Below are 25,783 nucleotides of genomic sequence, written 5' to 3'. Positions count from 1 at the left end.
ATACAGAGTGACATTTATCTAAGCCAATTTTTATCACCAATGTGTATTTACAAGGCATCTGCTATCATCTCAAAAGCCTCAAAGTAATCCTAGGTATTATATTATCTAGTTTTATACATTCACATGAAGCTAGCAGAATATCAGAAACACCACCTTGAGGTCTTCAGCTCCTGAACAGAAGTGTTGTAGAATTCAGGGCAAATACACACCACTTCAGATCAAAGCCATATTTCGGCATGGTTTGTGGTCAATACTAAGGGACATTTTTAATTATTGGGAAAAGTGGTGGAAAAATGGCTAAAAGCAAGACATTTCAAGATTACCTTAGACACATGCCTACGTCTGAAGTACTATTTTCCAACAGTTCTTAGCTATAAACAATAATATTCCAAGAAAAGTGTCAACAGGCAAAGTGAACCCCAAGATTCAGACACCCAATTTAACATATATAGGATAGAAGCTCAAAATGTTGCTTCATGTCTACAGAAGACTGGCAACCCTTTCGACTATCCAGGTCGTGTGAACAGAGTTTTAGTCATAATAAAAGCCAGAACAACAGCCAGAGGTCACTTGGGCTGCTAGAGACATGTAGGCAGTTTTGCTCTGTGTCTTACTTGCCTCAAAGGGAGTGGAGATGGGGAAAATCAGTGTAGACCAAATGGGACAACAGAGAACTTCTTAGGGAAGCGACAGCTAACACTTGGTGACGCTCAAGGATAGAGATTTCCCGCCAACCATACTTGGGGGTGAAGACAAACACGGATACACAGTCACCGTTCTTCTCAGTACAGACAGGAAGCGGACCCTAAAAAGGCGGATCACCACAGTAGAAAATGGAAGAGGGGTGGGAGGACCATTTAGGAGTATTGAGAAAAACCCTGACACAAAAAGGGGACTTGATACTTTTTTTAAATCGAAAGGGGGAAAATGGTCCTCTAATGTGAACAGAAAAGTGTGCTTTCCTATGCTAACTGAAACGCTTCAGACTTATGAATCTTAAGTAACAGTGAGGAGGGAGTTTATTGCAAAACACACCACGGTATACTCCTGGGCATCTGATAAAAGCTTCTGGTGAGCTAATAGCTTAATGGCCGGCACAAGGCCTCCAGCGAGCCCCCTGGCTGACTTTCTCCTCCAAGTTTTACCTGAGAGGCTCTCCTTCACTATATGGCAGTAAAGCAAACATATTTCTGGCAAAGTATACCTAGCCCTGCATCTCAGGTTATAATGTGACCTTTCTGAACTCATGATGTCATCTGTTTTCAACACCCGTAACTCTCAGTGTGACTGTGGAGAAAGAGGACTCTCTAGGTCTCACAACACAACACAGCACGGGGACGCTGTCACAGCCTCGTCCCTTCTGGTCTTTTCCCTCAGTGATAAACATGTCATTTGAGAGACACTCTACAATTCTCAGAGCTCTCACCATAAAGAGAGAAAAAGAAAGAAACCACCACCACGCTTCCTAACCACTTATCAACCAACTTTCTAGGTAACACCTCCTTCTAAGCCCAAGGACGGCACACACTAAACCTCACCGCGTTTCAGGAATGCTACCAGATCACAGAGGAAATGCAGACAGAGGCTCAGCTCTGACAGAAAGAGAAAGGTAGCTTACGCACACAGACTGGTGGCTTCTCAGCACAAGTTGCTCTCGGGTTAAAGAAATGGGAAATCTTAGCAGGCAAAAAAAAAGTCTAAGGACAGGCTGTGCTTGAATCACATACTTTGTCACAGTCCCAGGGACTTCCAACAGCAAAGAAAAAACTGTTTCTGGTATCTTCTGGAATGCTGCACACACTGCCGGGTGGCCACACAACACCACAGAGAGGCGTGAGGGGGACCCGAGAAGGAGACTGAGTCAAAGGTGCAGCAAGGCGGCTCGGGGAGCACAGTGTGTGGGGCCCTCCCTTCTGTGTGTGCCTGCCCCGAAGTCTCCCAGGTGCTGGGACTGGCGTTCTTTAGGCTCTGCAGTTACACACACTCTTCATACACGGCCCCCACCACTGTCAGGGGAGCACAGTCAACAAGAGCCAAGTCTCATTATTTATGGCACTGACCAAGAACGGGAAGGCACACTCAGGAGAGCGGGTCTGAGGGATGGTTTAGAGACTCCAAGGCAAAAAGTTAAATGGGAAAGAACTTGAGGATTATTGAAGACATTTTAAGATAATTTTTTTTTTCCTTTGGCCACACCATACAGCATGTGGGATCCTAGTTCCCTGACCAGGGATCGAACCTGGCTTCCCTGCTGTGAAGTGCAGAACCTTAACCACTGGACCGCCAGGGAAGTCCCTAAAATAATTCCTTCATCTGGAAAAGATAAAAATCCAGCTACCTAAATCCAGTAACATGCATTTGAAAACAGAAACATAAATGGCACACACCAAAACCCATAACGGGAGCTATGCTAGCAAGCTGGGAGTCAGGCGGCTTTCTCTTCTCCACTTTCTAACAGTTTTGCAAAGACAACATGGTCTTACTGCTGTTTTCATTTTTAACAGAAAAGAAAGGTCCATACATGTCATAAAGGAAAACAAAATGACACTATAATGATAAGACAGGCCATCCGAGCATGGAGCCAGGGCTGGAGACGGCAGCAAGGGTCAGGGCTCTCACGTGCCCCCTAGCGGGGCGACCAGGGCACACATATCAACCCCACTCCCCAGACCTTGGGAGCCTCCATGACCTCACGCAGGAGGAGCATTTCAGAACAGAATCTATAAAGTTCCTTCCAGGTTTCAAACTGTGTGATTCTAAGTTGAAAAGAACTAGGAAATCAGAACAGACCAAAGAAATCAGAAATTCCTCCAGTTTCTCATGTAACATGTAGTATACAGGTCGGGGGAAGGGAATCTATTAAGTGTTAACACTCTTCTTCAGATTAAAAAATGTATTAGTACTACAGGGAGCTTAATGAAATATTACATAACACCTCTACTTTTGAAAGATGCTTACAAATTAACTGGGAATTTACATGACTATAAAGTTTAAAAATAAAATAACAACATAAGACAAAAATGTTTCAGTGAAGCCTCAAAGCCATGTGGTTAGCTGCCCCATGCGCTGCAGATAATCACTTCCCTGGGAGGCATGAGAAGGGGAGATGCTGGCATGGGAGGCAGAGTTAATAGGCTAGTGTGCCACGGAAGCTGTGGGAGGCAGCAGGACTCGAGCTAAGCCTTAAAAAATGGAGATGGTTTCTTTTGGAGGTGATGAAAATGTTCAAGAATTAGATAATGGTGGACAGTTATACAACCTTGTGAATGTAGTAAAAATCACTGACTTACACAATTAAAAGGGTGAATTTTATGGTATGTAAATTGCATCTCAAGTTTAAAAAGACATGGTCAGAGGTAACTAGAACAGTATGGGGGAGAAAAACCAAAAGTACTGTAGGAAGAGTAATGAGGAGAAACGGAAGGTTGGAAACAAATTTCAAAGGGCTCCAAGCATCAGGAAAAGGTAACTGGAAATTATCATCCATGAGACAGGAAGGGAAACAAACACTCATGGACAAGAGGGAAAGATCAAAAGCTTTGAGAATAATGTCTGCTTCCTCTGGTGGAAAACAAGCCTCAGGTGAGAGGCATCCACGTCCTGTTCACTTGACAGGGACTCGAGTGTCTCAGAGTTTATGAGCAAATAAGCATTTAATGGGTACCCTGGTTCTGCGTGAAAAAAAGACTAAGGCAGAACCAAGTCTGGGTTAACTCTACCTTTATGTGTAACACACATCAGTCTAAGTCTAAGCAATGCAACTCCAAACCAGGAACACCTACATAGAGGACTGAAAAACTGAGAAGCTGGGAAAAGATTCTGCAACAGAATCTTCAATTATATAATTAGCAAGTTTAAATGCAGATATGGAACATAGGTTACCTGCAGATATATAAAACTAAGCCTCTGAACAGATTCCACTTGCATAAAAAATAGAGAAGAAGGAAGGGAAGAAGAAAAATAGGAAAAATGCAAGGGAAGTAAATGAGAAAGAAATGGTGGGGTAGCCACTGTCTCTTTAAGAAGCTCCTTGGAGATACATAACTGCAGAAAGCCTGGTGAATACAACATTGATTGAGAATGAGGTAACCGCAAACACCACTGTTCTCAAATGAAAAGGGATTCAAGATCTGACCCAGAAAACAAGCATCGTAACCACCAGATAAAATTTTAATGATAAACACAAGATGCTGTATATGCAAGCAAGATTGAAGTATCTGAGGCTAGGCCATCAACATAAGGTTCTCTTAGAAAAAGGGGCTGTGAGGAGCCTCTCTGACCCACGGATCAAGTTTCATCTTATCGATTAACGAAACTGCCATTGCTGTGCTTTGTGCTGGCCTAATCTGTGATGCTGAGCAGGCCTCAGGGGAATGGAGAGGCAGGAAAAGAAGGACTGGTATCTGGACTCATGGCCAGGCTGCCTTTTGTAAGGTCCACGTCCAGATAAGAAATTCATAATTGGCTTTCGAGAGTCATCTTCCCTATATCAATTCCTTTTATGACTTTCAGTTCAATCTCAACAGTCTGTTCTCAAAGGCCTCTAACCAGGAGATGCCTGTAAGCTAGAATGATCCCAGTCCCTCTGGGGGTTACTAAGGAATCTCAGAATTAGCAGGTGAAGAGGACCTTGCCTAGCATGAGCTCTCCGGCCCACACTTGAGTGATGGGGGCAGAAGCCTAGTGCCACACTGGTAACTGGATGGACAGAATTCTAGATTTCTAGTCTATTAATTTTTCTAAAGTAACAGTTTTATGGCACTGCCGAGAAGGGCATTAACCTCGAAATCATGGCCAGGAAAACACAAGCTAAAGGAAAGTGTTGCTCCTAAGGCATAACCTGTTTAAAGTAAAATACTTTTACAAAGGTACTACAAAACCACAAAATATTAAAATAATCTGACTCTCTGAAATTTCAATTCAAACAATACTCTTCAAGGAATGCTCCTGAAGGAGTTTTCTTTCAAAGGAAAAGACTCTCCTATAACTATGTTGTTAAGTCCAAGGTTTCTGTTTGTCCATCCAGGGAGAAACCTCTTTTGGGCGGCTCACTTCAGAGTCAATCCAGACCCAGAAGTTTAAGTGTCTTGGTCTCTGTGGCATTAGGCACACAACATGAGACTCGAGTTCAAGACATACTGTTAATCCAAAAAGAAAATTACCACCTTAGTATACATTAAAGAAACATATAAAAACACCTCTCTGATAAAACATGAAGAATTCATGAAAGTGGTTTTTGGAATAGAAGCCAAATTCACAGAAGCTAAAATTAAATTTCTCGGCAATGGAGACAGATACGTAATAAAATGCCTATTTCAGGACAAGTTAACTGCAAATACGAACTGTGTGTTAGGGAAGGAAGATTACCTGTGTGGCTACAGCCCGTCTTCAGAATGAAGGCTTCACAATGAGAAATCAAGAATAGGACCTGTTTCTGCCAACACTTACTATTCTTGAGTTCTTTATGTCTTCATAAAGAACAAACTGTTGGCCTTAATGAGAATCTAACATAATAACATGCCACAAGAGTCATGTAAAAGCTCAAAAGATATGAGACAAATGGATTACAGAGCCGCCCCACCCCACTCACTCCAGAGCCCTCGACTACTGGAGGACACAGACAGGGGCTCCATCTTATCTCCACGTGGGCTGTGAGTGGGAAGGCACGTGCTCCCAAAGGTAGAATAAGGTGGCTGAGACGCAGAGGGTGGTCTGTGAAGAGTGAAAGACCTTAGGATGAAGAGGATTAAATGAAAAACTGTTTTTGCTTACCCAGCAATGACAACGCCATCGTGAGAATGCACATCACATAAAACTGCGTCGGGAATGTGCTCCAGCTCACTCACGGCGCCTTTGCGATTCTGCATGAGAAAAGGGGTGCGGTTTATACTATTCTCAGGATGGCAGGGAGACAAAGCATTTCGCTCTCACCTATATCCCATGGTGGGTCACCTAGGCATGCACTGTGTCCACAGTTAAAGAGACTCAAAAGGACACAGATGACAACCAATATGTCAAGCTACTGGCACTAGAGCTGCACACACTGCACGGAACTCGACTGAGAGACGCTGACCCACCCCCTCGGGGTTTACAGGACGTAAACTACTTCACTGCAGAGGCTGCCAAGTGTATTTAAAAAGTTCAGGTTGGCGGAGATAAAGTAGTTAATGGTATTTTACCTGGTAACAGCTCTTGTAAGTGCTCTCAGAATAAAATTAAAACATATATACAACAAAATAAAAATCAGGGTAGGGGGAAAAAGGAGAGAAGACATTATTTCTGATTGAGAGGTCAGAGGTTCATGGAAATGATTTATAAAGGAAACCCTAAAACCCATAACACAGTAGCTCCTGATGTAAGTGAAGACAGCAAAGAGAAAGATGTATTTTCCAGTATAGGCCCTTTGATGACTTTTGATTTATTGTATCATGATTATTTATTGATTCTAAATATACACAAATAATTATTTTTAAAATAAAGGGAATCTGGAGGTATAGAAAGTATTTACATGTGGGATGTTGGGAAGGGTGGGACAGTTAAGCCAAAAAGCAAGCATGCATAAAGGTATTCAAGAATATCAAGCCATCAAAAAATATAAATACATAACTGAATCACTTTGCTATACACCTGAAACACAATATTGTAAGTCAACAATACTAAAATTTAAAAAAAAGAATAGCAAGCCATCTATAACTTCACCTTTGTTGTACCAGCACAAGGATCAGAAAGAGTGTAAGTGCCAAAGCACAGTTCTTCACACACAAGTTTCCAATAAATGGTAGCTACTATTACTATCTACATTATTATTAGGAGACAGATGATGACATTCACTCCATTAAAACCAACATTTATTAAGCAGCTGAACTCCAGACGCTGTGCCAGATGATCCACTCGGTGATCGCACTGAACTCGAGAAATGAGTCCAAGGCTGAGGGACACAACTGGACACATCCAAGTGGGGCTGTCCGCTGGTTTGAGACATGGGAGGGACTGCAAAGTCATCCACGCAAGGACCATGGCCAAAGTGACAAGAGCAAGCTCTTTTGAGAGACCAGGGAGTGAAAGCAAAGGAGAGGGTCTATGCGCTCATGGCCTCCACTAAGTTCTGTCACGTGCCTTCCTCTTCGTCCTGGGCTCCAGCCCCACACTGGTATTCGGGATTAAGAGACCTTAGCACTCCACTGTGAAACAAATGCGTGCAAACACCAGGGAAAGGAACACCATTTCACCTTTGCTCTAAAGTCCAGGTAAGTCTGTACATTCACAGGTCACCCTCTATGTGAAGTACTGAGAACCCTGGGGTCCCTTCTGAGCTTCCCCAGACACTGACCTGCTGCTGCTGCTGCTAAGTTGCTTCAGTCGTGTCCGACTCTGTGCGACCCCAGAGACGGCAGCCCACCAGGCTCCCCTGTCCCTGGGATTCTCCAGGCAAGAGCTCTGGAGTGGGTTGCCATTTCCTTCTCCAATACATGAAAGTGAAAAGTGAAAGTGAAATCGCTCAGTCGTGTCTGACTCTTAGCGACCCCATGGACTGCAGCCCACCAGGCTCCTCCGTCCATGGGATTTTCCAGGCAAGAGTACTGGAGTGGGGTGCCATTGCCTTCTCCGAGACACTGACCTAGGAGATTCCAAACCAAATCACCTTCCCGACCCATCCAGAGGATGACCAGGGATAGCAAACCACAGCATCTGTGTGCCAAAGTCGAGGCTAACTGAGCTGCAGGCACCAGCCAAGCCCTGTGGGAGGAGCGTTAGATACCACTAGACAGTCCTTTTTACTGCAGCCTGGAGAGCGCAGCTACTCTCAGCTCCCATTAGAGATGGGAAAGCAGAGGCACCCACAGGAAAGGCACCCTGCTCTCTGCTCCCTTTCATGTTTTCATCAGGATTCCTTTCATTCCAGAATCGCTACTGTTAATGCAAGAGCCATCACTTGACACTCAACCTCTGTAGTCCTTATAGGTAACAGTGTGGGATGTGGGCCCAAGATGCTCCAAAGAGAAGCTTCCCTCCAGTCTGACTCCAGTTCATTCAAGCAACAACCTCTTACTGAGCACTTACCAAACACATGGCTTTGTGCTTGTTAGAGAAAAACAGTAAACAGATGTTCAGTTAAACTGTATGCAATCTGTACACAGGCATGAAGTTCCAGATGCTCTGAGGTCGTTAAACAGCTTCACTTCTGCCCCCTCACCCTGGATGAGGAGGGCATACCTGCTTCCCTCCCTCATTCTCCCTGGTATATATAGGCGGGTACACTCAGTTGTGTCCAACTCTTTTGCGACCCCATGGACTGTAGCCCACCAGGCTCCTTTGTCCATGGAATTCTCCAGACAAGAAGACTGGAGGGGGTTGTCATTTCCTTCTCCAGGGGATCTTTCCAACCCAGGAACTGAACCTGCGTCTCCTGCATCTCCTGCACTGGCAGGTGGAGTCTGCCAGGTTACCAACTGCACCACCTGGGAAGTGCCCATTGTCTCTGGAGCAAACAAAGAACTCAGCTGCTGTGTTCTCCCTTAGGATCTGACATTTATGAACTTGAGCCATGGTACATGGAGTAAATCCAGCTCTTATGCTCACAACTCTCAAAAGCATCCCTCCTTCCTGGACAGAATGCCCTCCTCTCAAGCGTTCCTTCAATTATGGCCCCTCCTGCCCGGGTTAGAGCCTCGGCTTCCCTATCCCCAGCCTTCCCTCACTTATGTCCCTCACACAGACCAAACCAAGCAAAAGGCGAAGAGGGGCCTCCCCCTGGTCTGGAGGCACATGGCGGGGCAGCTGGCCGTTTATTTAGTGGAGGTGTCTTTGTGGTCTAAGGACAGCTGTGCTAATTCTCTTTGGAAGGGTGGCTCTCAACCAGGGGTGATGCTGGGGGAAGGAAGGGAATGCTTTCTGGCCTGTACTGGGGAGAGGCTGGAGATGCCGCAGAAGCAGAAGATCCTGCAACGCTCAGGACAGCCCTCACTAAAAAGGATCTGGCCCCAGATGGTGCCAGCGCCGGGGCTGAGAAGCGCCAAGTTAAAGGAACACTGTTCTTACTGACTTTGCTAGGAACTGTGACACCACCCAGACCTAGAATACGGTCGCTACTCAGGTTGTGAGGTGAGTGGGGCAGGCGTGCACAGACGCAGTGTGTCACCATCAGTGATGAGCAAAAGCTTGTTCATCTCAAAGTCTATTAGGGTGACTTCTACAGGAGGGGAAGAGAGAATCCAGGTCCATCCCTTCCCTCCACCTGAATATCCAGCCACCCAGGTGGGAAGAAATGGCCACCAGGCTGGCGTCTCCTCATGCCTCAGACAGCTCCATGTTACACTGCTCCTGACAGTGATTTCTACAGAAACACTTCACTGGGCAAATGCATAGCTGTGATCTAATATTTCTGTAGAGATTTTGAAGTGATAAACGTTATGGAAGCAAGCCAATAGGTTATGTGAGGGAAGGGAAGACAGTGCTTAGAGATGCTTAGTAATCTCCCTCTTGCACTGACTGGAAAGAGCACTTTCAGCCCCTCTTTTGTAATCAGGTGATGCTTTCTTGGTCCATCCAGGGAAGAGGGAACAGTGAAAGCAGGCTGCATGGAGCTCCACTCCAAACACCCCAACCATCAGAGGGAGGTGACTGGCACCTCAAGCTCACCTCCTCTCCTGGAGGACAAAGGATGCTCCCAAATAGGTGGCTGGAAATGAGGGCAGATACTCTAATGGTCAGCAAGTCACTGTCAGCTGCAGGGACACTCACCACACCCTTCTCTCTGCTTTCAGCAGTGAGCCTCAGGCTGAAACTGGAGGGACTCAGGGTTTCATCCCGGGCTTGGATTCCTGGGTCCCTGCAGGCAATTCCCCTGCAGGTAATGGTACTGGCCACTGCCTACCTTCCAGTTGGTTCTCAACATGTGCTCCTTGGCTCGGCACTCTTGGAAGACGAGCTTCCAGCAAGAATAATCGGAGATGCTGCTCTCGGGGAGGTGGCCTTCCTGCTGGCACAGCCTGTACCACAGCACCTCGTCTTCCGCAATCACCTTCCATGTCTTGCTCACCTACAACAGCCCAAGTGACACAAACGTCAAGTTCTGCAATTAGAGACATCTCTTGTCATCCAAAAATCAATCAACACCTTTCTTTATCACTGCCCTGGGTTTATGGCAGTATAAAATGTCTCATTAACAAAATCCTCCGAGGCAAAAAAAATACAAGCAAATGCTTCCAGTTTTATCTTTCAAGATTTCAAAATTGCTGTACTACCAACCTAATGCCACATTTTAGACTACTTGGTTAAATTATTTTATACATACACATGTAAATACAAGATATAAAGAGAAAAATACACAAACATGTAAAAGACAAAAAATACGCACTAACATGTTAACAGATACAAAATCACACACAGCTTTTCAGAACAGAATCTCTGCTTTTTACTACTAGGTACTTGTATTTCCATCTTATAGAGCTAGACACTGATGACCTCTGAAGTAAAAAGCTGTGATAAAATTAATATCCATAACCCAAACTTCTGGTCATGTGAGAAATTCAAATTCATTTTATGTGTGAAAACTCAGATTTTAAGTGTGTAAATAAAAAACATTCAACAGAAAAGGCAAGCTATTAAGCTATGATAAGATCCGATAAGAGAGAAATGAACACTATAACTGGACTGGATTTCAAATCCCAACAGTATCCAGAGGAAAGGGCCATTTTAGCCATTAAGAGCTTTGTCTTCCAAGCCTAACTTTGGGAAATGATGGATTTTCTTCATCATGAGATTTACTGTACAAAGTTGGGCAGATTGTAAAGGATAGACTCTGCTGGCAAAATGAGACACTGATGCAGCAGATCCACATGATATGAGGTCTGCAACACATTCTGCTTGCTGCCCCCCCAAAGGCTGAGCCTCACTTCTAATAAAGTCATGACCAGTGGTTCTCAGTAACCTGTGCTCCATAACACTCCCTTGGGGCTACTCCAAGACATCAAATACTCAGATAAGAAGAAAGAACATGAGACACAGTGAGAGAGAGCACACAGCGTGTGCCCAGCAGACTCTCATTACACAAAGGGGCCTCACTTGATGAAGTGCTGCTCGAGTTAACTTTCTAACTTCACAGTGAAGATCGCCAAAAATCTGCTCCTCGAAGGAAGCTACAAGAATACTGCCAAAAATTGTCAAAAATCAACTTTTCCAGAGCTCCAGAAATTAACTACAAGCTTGTAATATTCTGAGGAGCATTTATTCAAGGAAAACGGCTGACTCCTAGTAAGAACAGCAGCCTTTGTGTTGTTTTCACCTGCATTAATCCCATTCTCGTCCCCCAGCTCCATGGTAGCCTTGAAAACCAACAGCCTCCAACTACAGTAGCTGTAAAAACCAGAGGTCTAACAACTCCCAAGGGGGCCAAATGAGTTTACAGCTCTCCAAAAGCACCATCCCCAGAAAACAGTCACGTTTGGCCTGTCTGGCAGCTTGCTAGAAAGCTCTGTTCTCAAGGCTTGTCTTCATCCGATCTGACTTAGATCTAACTGTCCTATATCCAGGGCATTTGTCAGAAAAGATAAGGGACTACTGTTTAACAGTGCAGCTGCCTGACAGGGCACTACCAACCAGGGTTAAAAGGAGGCTGATCGAAAGACTTAAAAGGAAAACCTGGGCAGTGGAACACCCCATTATAAATATGTTCAAAATACTAAAGGAAAGCATATCTAAAGAAATAAACATATACACACAATGTCTCAGAAAGTACAGAATATCGATAAAGAGATAGAAATTATTTTTTTAAGAACCAAATAGAAGTTTTATAGTTGAAAAATATAATAACTGAAACAAACAAACAAAAAATCACTAAAGGGGCTTAACAATAGATTTGAGCTAGAAGAAGAATCAGAAAACTTAAGGTCAATTAAGATTTTCCATACTGAGAAAGAAAAAGATCAAAAAACAAAAATTAACAAAATTAACCGAGCCTCAGGAACCATGAGACATCATCTGAGTGGACCAATATAGGCATTATAGGAGTCCCAGATGGGGAAGGAAAGAGAAAAAGGAGCAGAAAGGACACCTGAAGAAATTAAGGCCAAAAACTCTCCCAAATTTGAGGGAAAACATTCATCTGCATAGCAAAGAAGCTCAGCAAACACCATGAAGAATAAACTCAAAAAGACTCACACCTAGACACAGTTAAACCGTGGAAAGCTGGAGACAGAATCTTGAAAGGATCTAGAGAAAAAAGACTCATGCACAAGGTACTCCGCACTTCTCAGAAATCATGGAACTCAGAAAGCAGTGGCATGCAGCATATTCAAACCGCTGAAGAGAGGCTGCCAGTCAACAGATCTACAGCCAGCAAATGATCCTTCAAAAATAAAAGGAGAAATTAAGATATTCCCAGATAAACAGAAAATAAGAGAATTCACCTGGGGTATATCTGCTCTACAAGAAATACTAAATACAATATTTTGACGGCCTAAAGGCAGTCCTTTAGGCTGAATTGAAAGGAAATATACTTTATTTTCGGAGAAGGCAATGGCACCCCACTCCAGTACTCTTGCCTGGAAAATCCCATGGACGGAGGAGCCTGGTAGGCTGCAGTCCATGGGGTCGCTAAGAGTCGGACACGACTGAGCAACTTCACTTTCACTTTTTACTTTCATGCATTGGAGAAGGAAATGGCAACCCACTCCAGTGTTCTTGCCTGGAGAATCTCAGGGACGGGGGAACCTGGTGGGCTGCCGTCTCTGGGGTCACACAGAGTCAGACACGACTGAAGTGACTTAGCATAGCATAGCATACTTTATTTCCCAAGTAAACATCACTATAAAGGTAAATATAAAAGACAGTATAAATGTACTTTTACTTGCATCCCTTTTCTTCCATCTGAATAAAAAGACACAGCCTAAAACTGTTGATGGGCTTATAAAGATTGTTCTATTATTGTGTACAAATTCTAAGAAAGGAGAGGGAACATAGTTATTCTGGAGCACTTTGGTTGTACAATCGGAATTAAGTTGGTATTAGTCAAAACTAGATTGTTTTATGAGGCTCACTGTAACCCCCAGGGCAACCATTAAGAAAATAACTCCAAAATATGGTACAAGAAACAAGAGAATTAGAATGGTATGCTAGAAAAACATCTAACACAAAAGAAGATAATAGTATCAGAAAAGAAGAACAAAAAAGACATACTAACAGTTCCTTAAGTGACTGAGGGCAGCCATCAGGTTTCCCCTTAGTCATTTCTTCACTGGTCCAAACGCTACACATTTCCTTCAACTAACTGTCATAGAACTACCTCCCATATTCATTACCTCTGAAACGTACCCTCGTGTTTACCGTCTGCATTGTCCCTCTTCAAATGTGGTACTCGGGACTAAACAATACCCCAGATACACAACTTTCAAGTGCCATGAACAGAAGAATTTTAGCAGATACTAATTTGCTACTTCACTTAAAGATACAATGCAGAACCCATAGTCCAGAGCTTCTGGAGTCCATTTATTTTAACAAATATTTAAGGCAGACAAAGTTATATATTACAAACACCCATGGACACACCACCCTGCTTAAGAAGTATTATCAATAAGCTTAAAACTCCTATGTATCTCTCCGAGTCCACATCCGTTTCTCCCCAACAGTAATCTCAATTTGGTATTTATCAATCTTCAGTCTTCTTAAACACCAACTGTAATTAAAGAAAAAAAAAGCCCCCATTTCTTACTCTCACACTATCATGTTTTAAATTCTTAGCTTTCTAAACTTTCTATTCATTTTAAATCCCAGCTCATCACACATACCCACTCCCAGCATTTTATATCATCTTTGTATTTCAATTCTGTCATCCATTATATGGATGCTACTTTTCCTTTACATAAGTCATCTGCAAAATGCAGTCTGTGGGCCTTCATGTCTTAATTATTTTTAAAAAACCAACCAGGATGGGGCTGAAGACAGAGCCCGTGGCAAAGCACTAGAGCCCTCCTCCCCTTAACGGGGATCCATTAAGCAGCCCACCCTGGGCATGGCCACAGCATCAGTTACAAATCCACGTAACCACACTGTCATCCCACACCTCTCCATCTCAGCCATAAGGGCATCGGGGAAACAAACCCTCATCTGATCACAAGTGGTCAGGCAATAAAGAATAGGATAATGACTCAATAACACTGGAGTCCCAGTTCTGACTAGTGAGAACACCATGGTTTTATTTTTGGCATGTCTGCTCCACAGCTGAGCCTGTCCATGACACTGGGTGGTGTCTGTCCATCTGTCTGTGCCAAAGGGAGTCTCAGCACTAGTCAATCAAGCAGAACAGACAGGGACAGACCAACATCCATCCACTGTGATGAAGGCAGGCAACAACTCAAATAGCTTCAGAGCACAGTATTCCTCCCATAGGCTCCTGGAATTCAGGGTTAAAGTATAAGATAAGGGTTAACACACAGACACCCTCATGGTTTCTCAAAGGCACAGAGAGCTAACTAAACTGAACACGGAGCAGTTTACTCTGATCCGTGGGATACATCAGTCCTTTTTTTTGGTAAAAATTATAAAAGGTAAAACTTTGCAGAAATTATGAAATGTAACTACCAGATGAGAGATTCACAGTAACTAAGTCATTAATTTCACTACACACTACACAGCACTTGCCAAAGCATAGTCAGTAGAATAGCAGCTCCCAAACTTTAGAAAAGGATTCTCAGGACCTCCCTATGATCCAGTGGTTAAAAATCTGCCTTGCAATGCAGAGGACATGGGTTCAATCCCTGGTCAGGAAACTAAGATCCCACATGCCAAGGGGCACCTAAGGCCTCACGCTGCAGCTAGAGAAGCCCATACTCCACAACCAGAGAAAATTCCATGTGATGCAATTAAGACCCAGCACAGCTAGATTAACAAATAAATAAAAATCAAAAGGATTCCACGTTCACACAAGTTTGGAGAACACTGACTCTTGACTGTGGGAACTTCTCAGAGGTTTTAATAGACTGACATGTGCTGCCTATCTCTAAGGAGGAGATATAGGAAGCTGTGTTTCTCAAACATATCTGGCTCCTGGACTTTTCTAAGAAGGAGTGTCTCGAAAGCCTAGTGCCCTCCAGAAGGCACCTTAGAGAATGCTGATATGTGTTATCGGTCAATAGATTAAAACACATGTTGGGCGCTCACCACACAACAGGCACTAAGGCCAGCAATTCTCACCCACTTTCCACCTTAACCTGCCTAACTGACACCTTTTGCAGGTAGGTAACACCCCAGAGATATGCCCAGATTGGGGGCCACCTCCCCATGGCTGGGGAAGCTAGAAAGAAAAGTTCCAGTCTCTGCCCTCAGAGTTAGGCTGGATCACAAGACTAGCCCTGAACGGGGGGTAATCTTTGAAATTCTGGAGTTTAAAAATTAGCCACAAGGCTGCACTTTGTTAGATGGAGCCAGTGAATCATCAGCATCTCAGAAGAATCCAAATTCAGCACTCACTGATTACAAACTAGAATATCCCAGTTAAACTCAACATTCTAGATGAGGTTCTACCAGAACTAAACTGTACAAAGTTCAGTCACCTTAGAACAGAGAAACCTTTCAGAGACTTTCAAGAGCTCTCAAATATGTCAGACCTTGTAAAACCTGGGAGCTGAAAACTTTTTTTATATGTATCAGCTTCAAAGAAAATGCTAAGTAGTCTTAAATAACACAATCTGAAATCTGTACAACAGGGTTATGGGATGAAAACCCAAGAATAAAAAGTTGATGTTTCGGTGTATCATCCCACCACTAACCCCCAAACCACAGGGCTTCTTTTATAGAAAATAATATTCAGGATAAAGTTTAAACCCTGGATAACAAACAGTAAAGCTCTTTGAGGGATTTATAAAAGATTAGAAGTGAGAATAACTTCCAAAAAGGGATCAGGACTGTACTTACTATTAGGTATTAAACACAGAAACATGCCAACAATTTCTTTAGCAAACTGTAAAGGGAGGGCTGCCTTTTTATTCTTCTTTAAAGGAGAGCAAAAATGACAGGCTTTAAGAATTTCTTTTAAGCCTGAAAGGGGAAAAAAATCAACAAGAAAAAGACCTAGCTAAACTTTCACAGTAAATTTTAGAGTCTCACCAAAAGGAAATCTAATTGTTTTGATTTCTTAAGTTACATTAAATCCAGAAAGTTTATAAGCCTGCATTTTCCAAAGGCCTAATGGTCTTTCTTTAATACACTGAGATTGGACTGGCCCAGCCCAGTAAAAGTCCCACTGAGTGAGCCTCAGCTGCAAGAATTTGCTAATAAAAGTGTCTCCAGCATTTTGCTTTATAGCACCACTATGAATTGTAGCATTAAAAAAAAAAAAGCCCTTGGCTCAAAAACTAGCTTATTAACTCTGCCTGGATTAAGGTTACCAGTGGGGTCCCCAACAGGGGAAAGTGTCATTGTTCCAGTCAAGCAATGACGTATGAAGTCTACCTGGGGAGAACACTACTGATGTCCGGCTACCAAACCCAGGAGTCACTTCTCAGTCCTCCGCTCGACTGACTCACAGTACCGCTCATCATTACGTTGGATCACCTTCACCTCCCTGTAAAATTCTCTTCCTTGGTTCAGAACCTGTGCATGACGGGTTTTCCTCCCACCTCACAGGTACTACCTTCTTATTCTGCTTATTATCTAATCACTGTGGTGGACCAGGCTCAGTCCCCCAATCTCCTCCTCCATCTACACTTGTGTCCCTGGTGAGCTAGTTGTTTCCTGGCTTTAAATATCATCCATGTGCTGACAGCTTCCAGATTTACATCTTCAGTCCTGAGTGCAGCCCAGAACTCATCTGCAGCTTTACATCCAAGCACTGATCTTTGCTCATCCCACCACTTTCCCCTCCATCAGTAATGGCAACCTCACCCCCTGGTTGCTCAGGCCAAACACCCTGGAGTGCTATTGACTCTTCTTTCTCTCCCCACATCCAACACATAAGCAACCCTAATTTGCCCACTTCCACCAGCCAGTCCTGATCCAAATCATCATGGGCACTTGTGTGTGTGTGTGAGTGTGTGTATGTGTGTGCTCAGTTGTGTCCAACTCTTTGCAACCCCATGGACTCTAGCTCCTCCAACCGTGAAATTTTCCAGGCAAAAGTATGGAAGTAAGTTGCCATTTCTTACTTCAGGCCATCTTCCCAACCCAAGGATCAAACCAGAGACTCCGGCGTCTCCTGCACTAGCAGGCAGATCCTGTGCCACTGGTGCCACCTGGGAAGCCCCACTGTGTGCTCCTAGCAGCCTTCAAAATGATTTCCTTGCTGCAGGTCTTGTCCCCCAGTGTATTCTCCACATGGCAATCCAAATGATCCCTTTTAACACAGAGGTCAGACCTATCACTCCTTGGATTAAAACGCTTCAATGGCTTCCCATCTCATTCAGAACCCAAGTTCAAATTCCTTTTATTCAAGTTCCAGAGATTAAGTGCCTTTCCAGTTGGGACCATCTCAGCTTCTCTTCCCTGGAGAAGGAAATGGCAACCCACTCCAGTACCCTTGCCTGGAAAATCCCATAGACAGAGGAGCCTGGTAAGCTACAGTCCACAGGCTTGCAAAGAGTCAGACACGACTGAGTGACTTCACTTTCTTTCTTTCAGCTTCTCTTAGCCCTGTCCACTCACTGTATTAGTCCTGTATTAGTTTCCTACTGAACAACAGAATGGGAAAGACTAGATCTCTTCATGAAAATCAGATACCAAGGGAACATTTCATGCAAAGATGGGCTCGATAAAGGACAGAAATGGTATGGACCTAACAGAAGCAGAAGATATTAAGAAGAGGTGGCAAGAATACACAGAAGAACTGTACAAAAAAGATCTTCACGACCAACATAATCACAATGGTGTGATCACTCACCTAGAGCCAGACATCCTGGAATGTGAAATCAAGTGGGCCTTAGAAAGCATCACTACGAACAAAGCTAGTGGAGGTGATGGAATTCCAGTGGAGCTATTTCAAATCCTGAAAGATGATGCTGTGAAAGTGCTGCACTCAATATGCCAGCAAGTTTGGAAAACTCAGCAGTGGCCACAGGACTGGAAAAGGTCAGTTTTCATTCCAATCCCAAAGAAAGGCAATGCCAAAGAATGCTCAAACTACCGCACAATTGCACTCATCTCACACGCTAGTAAAGTGATGCTCAAAATTCTCCAAGCCAGGCTTCAGCAATATGTGAACTTCCAGATGTTCAAGCTGGTTTTAGAAAAGGCAGAGGAACCAGAGATCAAATTGCCAACATTCGCTGGATCACTGAAAAAGCAAGAGAGTTCCAGAAAAACATCTATTTCTGCTTTATTGATATGCCAAAGCCTTGGACTGTGTGGATCACAATAAACTGTGAAAAATTCTGAAAGAGATGGGAATACCAGACCACCTGATCTGCCTCTTGAGAAACCTATATGCAGGTCAAGAAGCAACAGTTAGAACTGGACATGGAACAACAGACTGGTTCCAAACAGGAAAAGGAGTACGTCAAGGTTGTATATTGTCACCCTGCTTATTTAACTTACATGCAGAGTATATCATGAGAAACGCTGGGCTGGAAGAAGCACAACCTGGAATCAAGACTGTCGGGAGAAACATCAATAACCTCAGATATGCAGATGACACCACCCTTATGGCAGAAAGTGAAGAGGAACTCAAAAGCCTCTTGATGAAAGTGAAAGAGGAGAGTGAAAAAGTTGGCTTAAAGCTCAACATTCAGAAAACGAAGATCATGGCATCTGGTCCCATCACTTCATGGCAAATAGATGGGGAAACAGTGGAAACAGTGTCAGACTTTATTTTGGGGGGCTCCAAAATCACTGCAGATGGTGATTGCAGCCATGAAATTAAAAGACACTTACTCCTTGGAAGGAAAGTTATGACCAACCTAGAGAGTGTATTCAAAAGCAGAGACATTATAATTTGCCAACAAAGGTCCATCTAGTCAAGGCTATGGTTTTTCCAGTGGTCATGAATGGATGTGAGAGTTGGACTGTGAAGAAAGCTGAGCGCCAAAGAATTGATGCTTTTGAACTGTGGTGTTGGAGAAGATTCTTGAGAGTCCCTTGGACTGCAAGGAGATCCAACCAGTCCAACCTAAAGGAGATCAGCCCTGGGATTTCTTTGGAAGCAATGATGCTGAAGCTGGAACTCCAATACTTTGGCCACCTCATGAGAAGAGTTGACTCATTGGAAAAAGACTCTGATGCTGCGAGGGATTGGGGGCAGGAGGAGAAGGGGACGACAGAGGGTGAGATGGCTGGATGGCATCACCAACTCCATGGACATGAGTTTGGGTGAACTCCAGGAGTGGGTGATGGACAGGGAGGCCTGGCGTGCTGCAATTCATGGGGTCACAAACAGTCGGACACGACTGAGCGACTGAACTGAACTTATCTTCTAACAACTTATCACACTTATGGCTTAAAATAACACGCATTTACTTGACAGTTCTGGAGGCCAAAAGTCTAAAATCAAGGTGCTGGGGAAATTCCCTGGCTGTCCAGTGATGAGAGCTCCATGCTTCCATTGCAGGGGGCAGGGTTTCAATACCTGGTCAGGGAACTAAGACCCCACAGGATGCATGGCCCAGTCAAAAAATAAATAAGTAAAAAACAAAAGTGTGGGCAGCCAGGTAGCATTCCTTCTGGAGGTTTCAAGCGACAATCTGTTTCTTTACCTCTTACAGGTTTGAGAGGCCAGCTACATTCCTTGGCTTGGGGCCCCTTCCTTCATTTTCAAAGCCAGAAGCATGGCATCTCCTCTTCTCGCTGACCTCCTGCTTCCCGCTATGGAGCTTTGCAATTACACTGAACTCACCTGGTTAATCCATGATCACTCCATGCCAAGATCCTCAACATACATCTGCCAAGGTCCCTACCCACAAAAGGTAACACATTGACATCACGGCTCTGAGGACAAGCACATGCACATCTCTGGGAGGCTGACACTCAGCTACCACAGTCTAGCCAGCTCTGACCTTCCTGCTGTCCTCAAGCACAACAGCTGCACTCACCTCCAGGCCTTTGCACCTGTGATTCACCTCTGCCAGAGACCCGTCCAGCTTCCTGCTTCCCTCCTTTCAGTCTCTGCAGAAAGGCCACCTTCTCTGGGACATCTTCCCCAGTCACTTAGAAGTGTAACCCCAACATCGTCTCTGCTGGTCTCTTTTCTCCACAGCACTTACCACCACCCGATATGCTCTGTATTCAATCCTGCATTCACTGCACGTAATTGTAAAGCTTCCTAGAAGGTGGGGGGAATGGGGTTTCTGTTTTGTTCAGTGCTGTGCTCACCGTCTAGAACGGTACATACTGGCACATGGCAGGCCCTGCATGAAAGACTGAATGAGAAGAGTAAGTCCATCACTGTTTAACACTTAAAAAAACTGGGTTGTTTTTATTTTCAAAGGTCAGCTCCTGGCATGTGCTGTCCTCAGAAGGCTCTGACTTTCTTATTCAAGTATAATCTCTTGCTTTTTGATTTTTTTTCTCGTTTAAATTTTAATACAAAAAATGTCCACCACACAAGAGTAAAGTGAAGAGTATAAACAACTCTCAAGTACCCCCCCCCAACTCCATTCAAATGATTATCAGCACTTCACTGTCCCTGTTTCATCATGCTCCCCATCTTCTTTCTGGAGCTGCTGTGCTTTTCCTTAACCCCATTTAGAGGGAGCAGCCATTGCAACCTGGCAAATTAAAAGAAAACGCCTGTAGGTGCTTGGGTGTCAGGTGCGCACGAGCCTCCCTGAGAGGAGTCTGGGGGCAAAGGTGAAGCTAAGAATTGAGGGAACTCTGCCAGCAACCGCAAGTCCTCAGCATCATCTCTGCTCTGAATAATCAACCCAGAGCGCTTGGCTCTGAATCCCCAACTTCTAAACATGTCATTAAGACCAGCAGCTAAGAAAAGTCTGGTTTTAGTTTCTCCTATTTGGACATCTGGGAAGATCATAAGATCACATTTTCCTTCAAACTTGAAATATCATAATCTAATAGACTAGGCTTTACTTCCAGAAGTACTTCTTTATTTTGGTAACACCTACTTCTTGCTTGCCGATTTTTATCATAAATCTTAAGTTTTTTAACCTCTCCATCTTCCCTCTTTTTCTTGATTACATTCTTTAAGCACATTTTTTTCTACGTTTTACTTGAAAAGCATGACCTTTTTGCCTTTGCAGCTCTACTGCTAAAATTACACATTAGGAAATACACATAACTAAAATATATGTTAAAACTGAAAATGAAAAAATAAAATTACAGGCCTTCCCTGGTGGCTCCATGATAAAGAACCCACCTATCAATGCAGGAGACATGGTTTGATCCCTGGTCCAGGAAGACCCCACCTGCCATGAAGCAACTAAGCCCATGCACCACAACCACTGAGACCAAGCGCCCCAGAATCCTTGCTCCACAACAAGAGACACACTGCAGTGAGAAGCCTGTGTAACTCGAGAGTAGCCCCTGCCTCATCGCAACTAGAGAAAAGCCCGTGCAGCAACAAAGACCCACTGCAGCTGAAAATAAATAAAAATTTTTAAAAATGAAATCTCTAAAAATTTGTTTAAATAAAATAAAATTACAGAGATGGAAAATAAATTCAAGGTTTCCAGGGTTAGTGAAGGGGAAGGGTGTGGCTATAAAAGAGTAGCAGGAATTCTTGTGATGAAAGTTCTGTATCTTGACTGTGTGGTCACTCAAATCTACACACATGATGAAACCACACAGAACCAAATACACACAAATAAGCGTGTGTTAAACTGGTGAAATCTGAATAAGCTCCGTGGACTTTGCAAATGTCAATCCCTGGTTTTGATACTGTGGGACAATTTTCCAAGACACTGACAATGGAGGAACTAGGGGAAGGGTACACAGAACTTCTCTGCACTGTATTTTGCAACTTCCTATGAATTTAAAATTACTTTTAAAGTGTTTCAAATGAACACTGGCACATACTTAAAAACCTTTACTTCTTAGAATTATCCAGTAATATAACAGCACACTTACTTTTTTCTCATAAAAAAACAAACAATTCTGAAATCAACAATTTTGTCATTGTTACCCATTTTATTTTATTTTATTTTTTTTTTTTTTAAATTTTATTTTATTTTTAAACTTTACATAACTGTATTAGATTTGCCAAATATCAAAATGAATCCGCCACAGGTTTACATGTAAAATATTACGTTGGAAAGACTGGAAAATCTGTGGACATACACACACGCATACAAAGAACATAAGATTATAAGTAGCAAAATGGTAAACTGCTCAATGAGCTGTCCCACGCATAGCACCTTACTAAAAGCACACTGTTTGCGACATCTCAGTGTGAGACTCTCCCACAGAGATCTAAACCCCTTGAGGGCCAGGTATGGACAGCAACAGGCTAGGGAGGCCAGTATCCAGAGTCCACAGGGTCACAGACTAACATGGGGGGACTTAAGTTCTGAAGCATCAAGCCTCACAAAGCAGAAAGGAGACGAAGTCAGAGCCAAATCAATTCCCCAAGTCCGTGGCATAATGAAATCTCAGAAGTCCTCCCCAACCAGGGTTCCTTACTGTGAGTCAGTTACCAATTTGGCATAAAGATCTAAGCAAACAGGTTTTCTCCAAGGGTACACATATAGTTCATGGTGCCAATTCCCCATAACTGGCCCAACCAATTTCACTCAAATCCCAAGGCGGCTAGATTAAAAGAGAACCAGAGGAAAACAGCAAGACGGAGAGAGCTAGCCCCCTCTGAAATAAAATCATAAAGCAGCAGGATGTTCCATTGAACAGAAGGCCCTTTCCCCTGTTTCAAAAATAAAAACACCGTGAGAAACAAATGAAAATGCTACTTATTTTTATTACTTTGGGGTTTTATTTTAATGCTTGGGAAAAAAAAAAAAAAACAAAGCCAAGTCTGCAAACTACTGGCCATCCACTGTCCTCTTTGTGCAAAAGCTCAGAAAACAAACAAACAAAAAAAAAAACCCTGGCTTTGCAGATCACAGCCAACTCAGGGGTTCTGGTTACAGATATTTTCTATTCTTACACATGAGCTTTAAAAATTAGGTTCAACAACAACAAAAATCCAAATCCAACTGGCCCAAGAGGGAAGAATTCTGGTGGACAATTGGACTACTGTGTTGCAAATTAAACTGTTCACACCTGCAGAATAATCTCACCAGCATAACCAATCTACCCTGGAATGCAGCCCCACTGTACCAAAAGGGGGATCTCTTCTTCCACCAGATCTTATCTTTACACTGATAAACTCTCTGGATGAGAAAACCAGCAGCAGATGTGAAATCCACATGGCCCACTACAAAGCGGGAGAGCAAAAAGCAATGTTAAAAGAAATGATTCCTTAAACAGCAGCTCCCTATCAAGAATGAAGATTTTATCACCGAATGCTGACTTTGTGGAAAGCAAGCTATTAGACCCTGTTCTAAGGCCTCGGCTAACGGCATCCAGCTGAAATCCAGGAGCTGGACTCACTTAGCTATGCCCTTGTTTTCAATTCTTGGGATAGGGCCAATATGTAAAGTTAGAATATAACAAATCCAATTGCCAAGGGAAAGAAGACAATGTAGGTACTCTGACTTAATGCAATCGATAGGCTCTGAGCACAGTTCATACTGCAAAGATTTATTTTGTGAATTTTACCCTTTGAATAATTTCTTTCTAAAGATTTCCACACTCTCCATTAAAAAATATTAGCCAACATCCCCTTTTAACTGATAGTGTGGCAATCCAAAATCCTGAAAACTTTCTCAAATTCATATTTAAGTAGAAAAACATTCTGATTAAGCAAACTGCTTCATAACAGGGTAAAATCATAATAGGGAAATAGAGTAAAACCAGAAACTCTCTGAATTGTCTTGCGTTCTGTTGGCATTTCACTGAAGTGCCATGGGGTCAGCCAGCTCTAGAGTCTAAGTGTGAGCACAGTTTTCACCACTCTCAAACTGCCTTAATATTTTCAACTTCACATTCATGGCAGTGTTTTGGATTTTTAACGTATAGTTTTCCTACCACTTAATGTCTTTTTTTTTTTTTTTTTTGCCACATTGCCCAACATGTAGAATCTGAGTTCCCTGATCAGGGATTGAATCCCACACCCCTTAGAGTGGAAGTGTGGAGTCTTAACCGCTAGACCTCCAGGGAAGTCCCTCCTACCACCCAGTTTCACCAAATTCTTTCTCCTAAAGGTATAGAGACTTGTGTCAAACACATTATAGGATCTAGAGATGGGAAATGGTAACCACTAAACAGATTACTTCTTTGGCTGATATGGGCCATGGATACTCCAGTGTCTTCTGGGAAACACAGCTGTCCATGAAATGCTAAATGATCAGCAATCACATTCACTCTTCACCAAGAAGAGAATACAAGACTAACTTTAATGGCATAAATGCCTGCCTCTTAAAGCATGCCAAAGCCATGCTGGTTTCAGCTGGTAGAAATGCAGACTAGTGGGGGCCACACCCCAGACCTCCTGAATCTGAAACTGCGTTTTATCCAGACCCTCTGTGATCAGTGCACACAATAAAGTCTGACCTAAAATATCTGCCCCAACCCCACTCCACCAGCATGTGGCCCAGAGCAGGCACGAGATGGGGGACGCTGATCTGCAATTCCCTCAGTGGGTCTCAGTTCTCACATGCCTCTCACCTCACTGCATGGAATTCGGGTGTCTGAAGGGTAATTTGGACTGTACAGTGGAACATGATGTCACTGTTTTGTCCCCAGGCTGACCCTCAGCTCCCAACCTAACAGCTGGCTTGACTGAACCAAGGCCTCACACCTTTGCATCAGAAACAGTGAGGACATTAACAGCTCTGGCGAGCTCAGAAAGGCAAGCACAGTGCTGTCAGCCTTGAGCACGCTGCCACGGGTCAGCCATAACTCAGACTGCAGGAGGAACGCGGCGCTGGGGCAGCCGGTCACGAAAAGATCAACACCACGTGGGGATATGGAACACGATCGTTTAAGCTCAAGGTTGCTTCCCTTCAAGTAGAGCTGCTATCCCATTTGTGAACTCTGTGGAGTCTGTCATTCTGTAAAGTACACTTCTGTTATGGAGGAGCTTCCTACACTTGAATTACACATGTAAGCAAACCCTGATGGCTTACCTGTGCGCATCTTCCCAGTTCTCTCCTGTTCAGATACTGAAATATATTGATTGCCAACTCATAAGGCAGTTGGATATCAAAGAAGGGAACATCATCCATTTCATTCTGAGGAGGAAAAAAAGAAAAGAAATATTAAAATTCTGAAACATGAAAAGGTAGGCCCTTTAAATGATCAGCAATGGCCTCAGGTGGTGACAAGAGAGAGAACTGTGATACTAAGAAGCAAAACGTTCTCACTATTCCATGGAGCACAGTCATAGAACTCATTCAGAGCCTTACAGTCACTCTCAAATCTCTGACTCCCCACATTCATATAAGGTCTCCTCACATGCACTTATAAACTCCACAAGACCATCTCACAAAACGATTCAAAAAGGAGAAGCAGGGGTGCCCTCTCACAAGCTGAGGGGTGCCACGGGAATCAGTGCAGAGGTCCATGGAAAGCCTCTCAACGTCTCAGGAAAGATGAGTGGCAGGAAGCCAAGAAAGAGCCTTGAAACAAGGGAGGGGGGGCCACTGGTCCTTCCAGGACAACTGCTCCTGTTCCCCAACCTGGACGGGAGTGCGTGCCCATAGCAGAGAAACGCTGACCTAGGTCACTGCAGTGTTTTCTCCAAGAAGAGGGGGACAGGGCTGTGAATGTGAGCGGAAAGTACATAAACGAGGCG

General features: G+C 43.6%; 1 protein-coding gene across 1 annotated transcript in view; it reads right to left on the bottom strand.

Moving 5' to 3' along the window:
• FBXW8 (F-box and WD repeat domain containing 8) overlaps window positions 1-25,783 on the bottom strand; it is a 113,905-nt gene that overhangs the window by 71,551 nt on the left and 16,571 nt on the right. Inside the window, exons 2-4 of the mRNA XM_045163070.1 lie at window positions 25,116-25,220; window positions 9,875-10,039; window positions 5,773-5,861 (exon numbers count right to left, since the gene is read on the bottom strand). Coding sequence (XP_045019005.1) covers window positions 5,773-5,861; window positions 9,875-10,039; window positions 25,116-25,220 — 359 coding nt within the window. The remainder of the gene's footprint in view (window positions 1-5,772; window positions 5,862-9,874; window positions 10,040-25,115; window positions 25,221-25,783) is intronic.

The sequence above is a fragment of the Bubalus bubalis genome, chromosome 17, assembly GCF_019923935.1.
Source record: "Bubalus bubalis isolate 160015118507 breed Murrah chromosome 17, NDDB_SH_1, whole genome shotgun sequence".
NCBI lineage: Eukaryota > Metazoa > Chordata > Mammalia > Artiodactyla > Bovidae > Bubalus > Bubalus bubalis.
This window is presented reverse-complemented; position numbering and strand designations above follow the sequence as displayed.